At 41.4% G+C, this 10,000-nt stretch overlaps 1 protein-coding gene across 1 annotated transcript in view; it reads right to left on the minus strand.

Annotated features, from left to right (window-relative positions):
• The window catches only part of LOC308382312 (receptor-type tyrosine-protein phosphatase delta), a 170,385-nt gene that overhangs the window by 388 nt on the left and 159,997 nt on the right, over positions 1-10,000 (minus strand). Inside the window, 5 exon segments of the mRNA XM_080860029.1 lie at positions 1-3,540; positions 5,446-5,581; positions 6,488-6,642; positions 8,121-8,246; positions 9,064-9,190. The exon segment at positions 1-3,540 is cut by the window's left edge and continues 388 nt beyond it. Coding sequence (XP_080716155.1) covers positions 3,472-3,540; positions 5,446-5,581; positions 6,488-6,642; positions 8,121-8,246; positions 9,064-9,190 — 613 coding nt within the window. The 3' untranslated portion in view covers positions 1-3,471.

Consider the following 10,000-nt stretch of genomic DNA (forward strand, 5'->3'; position numbering starts at 1 on the left):
AGGGTGGGGCAAGTTGGGGTGGGGCAAGTTGGGGAGAGGGCTGGTGGCTGGGGGCAAAAATCTCCATAGAGGGAGTCACCTGGATGAATTTCCATGGCACCATGATAGATGCCCTTTTTGCCACAAACCATTTTTTTTTTTGTCTTTTTCTTTTTTAAATTTCAATACCATTGTTGTGTTATTTATATACACAAAGTGAGTGTGTCAGGAGACTCATTACAGATGGGTTCAAGTAATACATTATTGGGTTCAGAATCAAGAGGGCAGTGCATAGTACAAAGATAGAGAAAGTGCAATTCTTCCTACCAGGGCCCTCTGCGGCCACCGGGTCACCATGCATATCCAAATAAGATTGAAATGGAGAAAATGAAAGTGAAAGTGAAAGTGCGTGGCGCGAGTACAACCATACTGCACGCACACGGGTTAATACTGGATGGAAAACAGACGGACGTGAACATGTACATGGAGCTAAAATAATAGCACTTTTGGAGTTTAGACTGTTACAGCAATGAATGGGAAATTAAAGACTGTCGACAGAGAAAGCAACAATAACAACAACAACACTGAAAAACAAAAGAAAAGAAAAGAAACACTTTGACTCGATGAAGCGGCTGACAGAATCACAACCTTTCAGCGTAAAGCAATCTGGGAAAGAAAGCACCTGGAATGCACATCCACAAAGCCACGGAAGAGAAAACAAATATATCTACCGACGGCGGCGCGAACAAAATTTGAGCGTGTCTTTGTCATGTGTCTGAAACCAACAAACGGAAAAAAATTTAAGAAAAACGCGTCTTGCTTTGTGAGCGTGTCCATCGTCACCCTGGCCCCACACATCGCTGGATTGTCAAGAATTCACTTTTTCATTCTTTCTTTCCTTTCCGATTTTTTTTTCTTTTTTCTTTTTTTCTGCTTGCTTATTCTGATAACATCCGTTCCTTAATGAGTGTGTACTGTCAGTCCTAAGGCAGGGTATGGTGTCCCTTTTCGACTGAGAGTCAGCATAATACACCTAGCGCTCCAGAAGCCGGAGACTGTCTCACGTGATCGACATGAAGAGAACAAACGAGTACGAGATGCGTTGTCTTTAGAGTAGGCCAAGACATGTACCTAGCCGATCGAAAGACACAACACTATTTCACGTTGCTGCACAGTGACGCTGCAGTTTTAAACCTATTAGCGTCACTCGTGGAGAAACAAGTTTACAATGTAGACAGCCTGTCTGTGGGTGGTCAGCTGTATTCTCATTCTGTGATGGACCTCATGCTATGCTATTTATAATGTTGACTGTTCTGGTTTACTTTTCACTATGCCAGATTAAGGCCACAGAAAATAATAAGGATCGAGGAAAATTAAACTGGAGTATTTGAATTTACTTATTTGCATATATAATTCCATATAATGTAATAATACTTTTAACAAAAAAAGAAAGAGGTTACTTATGCTAAAATTAAATACACAAATCGATAGATAATATGGGTTACTAAAACAATACATAAGAGAGTTGAGATATCTTAATAAAAACAGGCATAAATATAAGGCACTCTAAATGCGAAAAAATAAAAACATAGAATATTACGCCGTTACACCTTTTTAAAAGCTCAAGAAAGTGACGTCTTTGTACCTAACCATACTACACTACAGAACGACTACATGGCTACCGTTCTAGTTGCACTAACCATAGACTGGACTTCCACGTGTCTAGATGCACTACATTATTTCCGAGTGACAAAGTGACAATCTCCTCGAAACCCCCTCCCGTGAAGGGGATAGCAATGCCATGAAAAAAAAAACGAGAGAGAGAAAAAAAGAAAGAAAATCAAGGTATACACACAAAAACCCTACTTATAATACACCTATTTATTGCACAAGAAAAGATGCACTGAATCAGAATACGATCTTTTTTTTTTTTTTTTTTTTACTACTGATGTGCATTCCAGTGAAAGTTCTCTTCATTTCCCCCCAAGAAACTACAGAAATCTCATTGCAGAACTTTTATATATAATCATTCATAACATATCTTTATATATTCATTTTATATTGTATAATCTCGAAATTCATAAATATGTTCATATGGTACATATATTCTCTATACATGGAACATACAGAGAATATATTCTTTTAATATGGTATACATATGTATATATTTAATATAAATCCGTTATTTATAAATATCCTCTCATTAGCAACACATCATTCTAACATGGAAGAACTAAGATAATTGGTAGCAGCGACTTCATACTTTGCTCATCCCTGTTGATTCCACAGAGCCCCAGTTTATTGAACAGGTGTAGGTTATTGATTAGGTGATCATGGACCAATGGATCAATAGAAAAAAAGAAATGCTTATGTTAGCATTTTGGTAGTGAAAACACAGATCTGCAAATCAATTACATGATAAACACAAGGAAATTAAAACAGTAAAATGGCGGCGTAGGGATTCTTTTTTTTAACATAATGGTGCATACATTAGACTAGTCCTACAGCTTACAAAATTATGCATTGAATGGAAAAAAAATGTGAATGACAAAGCCTATACTTAGTTTGAATTCACTTCGTCAAGTGATCAGTTTGTTAAAAAAAGGAAATAATTTCACACAGTTCAAACTGAAGCACAGGGTCAGCTGTATAATAAAGTACTAAAAAACTAAATCAATAAGTTTTTATCATTTATCTGGTATTCCTTTAAACATCCCATACCCACCCCCTTTTTATAATTGGATGAGGAAAGTTGTGACAGGAAAAGGACTATTTTCTTTTATACTTTAGTGGTGTCCCTTTTTAATATTTCACCAATCACTGGTCTCTTCTTTTTTCGTCATCCAATGAGACGCCCTCTCGTGTCATTTGATTGTAGAACAGAAAATACACTTTACAATATGCATCGTATCTCAGGCTGTTTCCGTCGGACTCCTCCTCTCTCCCAAAGCTCTGTGTTCGTTGATGCAGTTCTCGTGAATGTTTGTTTGTTTATTTACTCATTTACGTAAGTGTTTTTGTTTTGGGTTTTTGTTTGTTTTTCTTTATATTTTATTGATTTCATGTGTCGAGTCGATCCGTCCGAGGGGAATCCTTGAAGCCAAAAGAAGAAAATAATAATTCCATACGAAAGCTCCACCAGTCAGGACTCCCCGTGTCTCAGTATTGGGGGTAAGATTATTAGATTTTCTTTTGGGGGTTGGGGGGTGTGTGTGTGTGAAGGGCATGTGGGTGGGGCATTGGGGAGGTTGAACTAGGGGGGGGGGGGGGTTCCAGGGTAGGGGGTTATTCTTGGTCCGCATGGAATTGTCTTTCCTCAATTATTTAATATTTTTTTTTTAGGTTTGGGTTCTTCACCCAACACTTAAGTCTTGACCCAAGGAGTTGAATAAAGAAGTACTTGTCGCGAGCGGGGAGTTATGGCTCAGTACAGACGCTCTGGTTCTTCAAGGCCCGTCTGGTTCTGGTTCTTCCCCGCCAGGAGCGAGACTCTTACGTTGCATAGTGATCAAAGCTTCCAAGGTACTCCAAGCCTGCTCGATAGCAGAACTGGTACTGGTCCTGCAGACACACAAATAAGCAGGCGTCAGTCTGCTGTAAACAAATTTTGTAAACAATAAATAAACAGGTACAATAAGTGTATACAGGACAAACAAAAACATTTCTAAAGCAGCACAGCATTTGCCAAATTTGAGGCCCCATAAACCTTGGTCTGGGTCAAAAGTTTTCAAAAGTTTATTTTGGCGTATTCAAAGCTGAGCCAACACATTCAGCCACAAAATCCAATCTTCATTCAGCCACATGGGAATATTTAGACAGACGTTATATGGTGCTTTACTCAAATGTACTTTAAGTCTTACACTCTTAGGTTTCTCTAACAAAACACTGTGACAGTGTTCATATTGAACTGAACTGAAATGGATGTAAATGTCTTATAAAATGTTTATTCTATGCTGGAAAAGACACCAGAATGCGAAAGAGGAGAAGAAAAGATTTGGAACTTTGGCACAAACGGTTAATACGTCTATACTGATATTTCGCTGTGGTTCATCTCATGCCTCCATCCTCCCCTCCTCCCCCCACCAACAACACCCCCGCAGTTCGCCCTCTCTTGGGTCCTGCTTCTGCACGGTCGAGCAGAAGATTGCTGCTTTCACCGCAGCCAGAGAGCCACTTGTCCACCACTGCACACCTTTTTGTCTCCTTTTTTTTTTGGAGTACATTATTGATCTCGAAAAATAATTTCCCATGGATGTAAGAGTGCCTTTTGGCAGCTCTAATGCCCCATCAGTGTACATTTGCATAGGATATAGGGTTGTTTTTTCCCCTCTCTCTATCCTCTTATCTCTGCATCCCTTCTTATTTGAGAAAAATTACTTCTGTGGGATGGCTTCCGCCTCCTGACTGTGCTTCAGTATGTGGTGTATTTTGCAGGGACAGAGTTAGTGACCAGAAATTGAACCTGAGGTTCCTATTGATCATTTTGAATTGCCGGTTGCAATGGCTTTTCTTCTTTCCAGTCTTTTGGCCATTAGTAACTTCTGAGCAAGAAACTGGCTTCCTTCTACAACTACAAAACGTAACTAGAGATTTGATGTGGTGTATCTGATGTGCTCAACCATAACAGCTTAAGTGTGTGTGTATATGTATGGTGGAGATACCATGAAACTGGATGAATATTGATAATAATTCTAGCTCATCAATTGTGTTAAAGTCATCCAGTTTGTTCCTTCATTATACTTGACATCAAACAACAACAACAAACATCAGCCAATCTCTTTCAACCGCTGTGAATGACTGACTGATTGACAACCTTTAAGTACACTAATGTGAATGACTGACTGATTGACAACCTTTAATTTTACTGCTGTTGATTGACTGACTGATTGGCAACCTTTAAGTATACTGCTGTTGATTGACTGGCTGATTGGCAACCTCTTAGTTCAATGTGATTGATTGATTGATTTGGTGATGGACAGCCTCTAAGTTCCCTGTGATTGTTTGACTGACTGATTGACAACCTCTAAGTATACCGCAGAGTTTTACTGCTTAAATAAAAAATGTCTCAAGGTGTTGGTAGTTCTCATTAATGTTTTTGATGACAACAACTGATGATCTACAAATGTATTATATTATTTTATACTTTTTTTTTTACTAATTTATATTTTCTACTTTGGCAAAGCTGTATTGCATAACAACCACGCACAAAAGGTTCTCTGAAACTAAAATAAAAATTTGATTTGAATTTGAAAATTGATTGACTGAGATAGACAGAATACCGATTTTTGATTGACAGGTTTACTGACCAATGGCTGACCTCTGCATCCTGACCATCACTACTAGTCTGTAGGTATAGTTTTTGTTTCCCATTTTGATGATGTGTGCTAGCAATATCGCATTGTATTACAGTCGTGCCAATAAGGCTCCTTAAACTGACAGCCGAGTTTGATTGACAGGCGTACTGACCTCCGTCTGTACCATGGCTGGCCTCTGCGTCCTGAGCATCTTCACCGTCTGGAAGATGTCCACCACACCCTCGTACCTCATCCGCTCCAGGACTATACTGAGGGTGATGAAGACCCCGGTCCTGCCCACACCGGCACTGCAGGGAGAGGAGCGAGAGGAGGACAGGGAGGATGGAGGAGAGGAGAACCAGAGGAGGTCAGGTTGGACGTAGGAGAGGAGAACCAGAGGAGGGTGGAGGAGAGGAGAGGAGAACCAGAGGAGGACAGGAAGGATGGAGGAGAGGAGAACCAGAGGAGGACAGGAAGGATGGAGGAGAGGAGAACCAGAGGAGGGCAGGAAGGAGAGGAGAACCAGAGGAGGGCAGGGATGGGGGAGGAGAGGAGAACCAGAGGAGGGGGGAGGAGAGGAGAACCAGAGGAAAACAGGAGTAAGGCAGGAAGGAGAGAAGAGAGGAGGACAGGGAGGATGGAGGAGAGAAGAAAAAGAGGAGAGTGATAGAAAGGGAGAGGGGAGGAGATAATTAGATGCTAATGCTAATGACTGGCATAAGGAGTATATCCACAACAGGTGGGGCTACCCCGTGAAAGACCACTTGATGAGCCACGAAGAGGGCACCAAGGTGTGATCAGTGCAGAGCTTTGCATTCAAATTGGAGCAATATCTGTGGTAGCCTCTGGTTATCACATATGTGCCTTTATCCAGCTGAGGCTTGATATAAGATGAGGCCTGTTATAAGATGAGGCTTGATATAAGATGAGGCCTGTTATAAGATGAGGCTTGATATAAGATGAGGCCTGTTATAAGATGAGGCCTGATATAGGATGAGGCCTGTTATAAGATGAGGCTTGATATAAGATGAGGCCTGTTATAAGATGAGGCTTGATATAAGATGAGGCCTGTTATAAGATGAGGCCTGATATAAGATGAGGCCTGTTATAAGATGAGGCTTGATATAAGATGAGGCCTGTTATAAGATGGGTGCCGGGTACTTGCTGATTCAAGAAGTGTCTCACATCTCCCGGACCTTAGTGGGCATCCTTACCTACAGTGGACGGATATGGGTCCGTCTTGGCCAAACTGCTCTTTCGTTTTGTGCACTTGGCCGATGAAGTCGATGAAGCCCTCTCCTGATTTTGGTACTCCCTGTTCAGGCCAGTCGGTGAACTGGAACTGCCGTACCGTCCGTGACTGTCCGTCCTGAAACCAAAAAACATCAAACCATGTACAGTGGGGAAAATAAGTATTTGAACCCCTTGCGATTTCACAAGTTTGGCCACTTGCAAAGAAATGTGTGATCTATAATTGTAATGGTAGGTGGATATTAACAGTGAGAAACAGAATATCAACAAAAAAATCCAGAAAAATGCATTTTATAACATTTATGACTTTATTTGCATTTGATACAAAAAATAAGTATTTGAACCCCCAAAACTGACTGACAAAAATGACTTAGTACTTGGTGGAATAACCCTTATTGGCAAGCACAGACGTCAGACGTTTCTTGTACTTGGTCACCAGGTTTACAAACATCTCAGGAGGGATTTTGGTCCACTCCTCTTGTATATACATTGATATACGCTTCTGCGGAATGTGCCACTGAGCATTGCAGGCTGGGTAACATAGCATAGCCACACTATCTTTGGTGAGTCATTGGCCGTGTCGCAATAGCTTTCTTGATGTCAGTTGCCATACCAAGTCTCATAACCTCAAACTATATTTAACCTCATGACCTCTAATTATAGTATTATGTCAATATTGTCGATGCAATGACACTGATTAAACCAATAATAAATCCTTCAATACTATGATCGTATATGGCACCCACAAGGATATTTTTTTTAAAGGTTGTTAGTTTTATGACGTACGGGTTCAAGTAAGCTGTTACCATTGTTGTGATAACGCGGAACTAAAATAGCTTTCCCGCGGTGACCCAGTTCTTTGTGTAACATTCACTGGGTGTTATGGGGTGACGGCAGTAGGTAGGAAAACTACAAAGGAACGATTTCCCCAGCTCTCACAACACACAAAGATATATCTGTCACTTCACCTGCGTGTTTAAATACTGGAACAATGAAGGAGCTAATTCCTTTGATGTGCCGCAATTGCTAGACTCTCGAGAATGCAGGCTTTGTGTGGATATGCATTGCTTAAGTGATATTGTACACCGGCGATAAGGAGAGCTGTCTCCATTGAGGTATATGGGTAATGTGCACTACAAAGGAAGAGCTTGGGCCATTTATCTTCGTAAGCCTTTGATGGAATTAAAACTCTGAGCTCCGCCGTAAATGTAAAGATTTGTATTTTTGTTATTTTTATTAGGGTTCTTTTAAATCGCAGATGAGTTATAGAAGTCTACCAACAAACCCATAGCTAACGCTACATCTCCATTGTAGAAATGGTAAAAAACAGCATTAACTTCACTTGCCACCCACTAATCGCTACATGGACACAACCATATAACACTTTTATTTTGACAAGAGGCAACCTTTTCACCCTTGGGTGCTAAAGGAGTCACAAAAACGGTCACATAAGCACATATATATACAGTATATATTCGTTTGGCCTCCTCATTTTATCATTATCACCAAATCATGACGTGTGTGTGCGTGTGTTTGTGTGCGTGGTGTGTGTGTGGTGTTTGTGTCAGTGTGTGTGATGTGTGTTTGAGAGCTTACCCTGGCGTCGGTGACTTTGAACTCCCTCAGAATGTACTGAGGCATGTTGTATTCGGCCATCGGGTCCACCACAAAATACTGGTAGCGGGCAGACCTCTCCGCTGGCCAGTACTGATGGCATTTTTCCTGAAAGAGAGAGAGAGAGAGAGAGAGAGAGAGAGAGAGAGTGACGGATGAGACACATCAGGTTGAGTACAGTATCCCAGGCTCCCAGAGCTCTTTCACAGCTGAGGCTTGAGGCTTTTGTTTTTAAATGAGATGGTGAACCTTATTCCCAAAAGTTATATAGAATGTTATTCAGCAAATAATACAGCCTGGTCCTTTTTTGGAGGGGTCTGATATATGGGTGTGGTAGAGCATAAGTGTGTGTGTGCGAGAGAGAGAGAGAGAGAGAGAGGAGAGCGATAGATAGAGAGAGAGAGAGAGAGAGAGTGATGGAGGGAGAAAAAGTCTAAGAAATAGATTTTTTCGATTTTTTTTATGAACTCTTTGGGTTTGTGGACATCTGTGTTGAGTTTGACTCGTGGGGAAAATAAAGTGCAGTCCTTACTTATCCAGTTAACTGCACAGAAACCATTATACCTCTGGACTACATGCATATGACAAGCCCACACACACACAAAACACACACACACACACTCAACAAGGAAAGAAACAGATGGTAAACAAGCAATCTCAACCCTCTCTCTTTCTCCCTTTTTTTCTCCTCTCGCTCTTTCTTTCTTTCTCTCCTCACAGCAAGAAATAGATGAAGTGAAGCAATCTTAAACCCGCTTTCTCATCTTTCTCTCTCTCTCTCTCTTTCTTTCTCATCTCTGCCTCTCTCTCTCTCTCTCTCTCCGTCTGATAATGCTCAGTGTATCAATTAGGAAACCCTAATGGTAAAGACAGTGCAATGGGATCCCCCTCCGTGCGGTAGTGCTCGGCGCCAGTGGACACTTACCCTTCCCATCTCTCGGAGTTTGGTGAGCATGACCACGATGGTGGAGTTGTGCTCCCACAGCATCCTCCAGAAGTCCTCGGTGGTCTCGGCCAGAGGGCCTTGCGTGGCGATGTAGGCCTTCTGCTGCCTGTGAAGAGAGACATGGGGGCCATTTTAGAGGTTATTCCTTCTCCTACAAAAAGTTACTGTATGGGGACATGGGGGCCATTTTAGAGGTTATTCCTTCTCCTACAAAAAGTGACTGTAACCCTCTTTTACACCCATCCCCACCGCCCTCAACCTATCACGTCACCATGAGGCCATGGTGACAGAGCGAGATACAGAGACAATAGTGTGATCTGGCTGGAGTGAAAGTGAAAGTAGGTGACTGTGAAGAGAGACATGGGGGCCATTTTAGAGGTTATTCCTTCTCCTACAAAAAGTAACTTTAATCATTTGTAACGCACCTGAGGGGGAGCCCTTGTACTCTGCACTTTGTTGCACTTTTAATCTTTTTTATTTTTTTTTGTAGCTATTGTCCTATTGTATTGTTGTTGTGTTATATGTTGTCCCTCGTGGCACCAACAGGAGCAGCGCTCCAAATTTAATAATATACAATGACAATGCAGGCTTTCTATTCTACTGTGACTTCTACTGAAGTTACGGTTGTAGTTCTAAAAGCACTCGTTAAGAAGACCTACTAATTCCATGATCGTTTACTTGAATAAACCAACGAGCGAAATGTCGACTACGCACTATGCCGGAAGACTGTTGATTGAATAAGCATTTTTACGAGGTGGTGAAATTGGCATCCCCTGAAATCCAGTGATAAAGTGATAAAGTAAACAGGAACAGTCTAAATGTACTTTAATATGTGACCACGTAGACTGCACAGCAAATTGGTTCAACCTGCTACTTCCCTGGCCGTGAGGCATACCCTTGCTCTGGGGCTTACAAG

The sequence above is a fragment of the Sprattus sprattus genome (assembly GCF_963457725.1).
Source record: "Sprattus sprattus genome assembly, chromosome: 21".
NCBI classification, from domain to species: domain Eukaryota; kingdom Metazoa; phylum Chordata; class Actinopteri; order Clupeiformes; family Clupeidae; genus Sprattus; species Sprattus sprattus.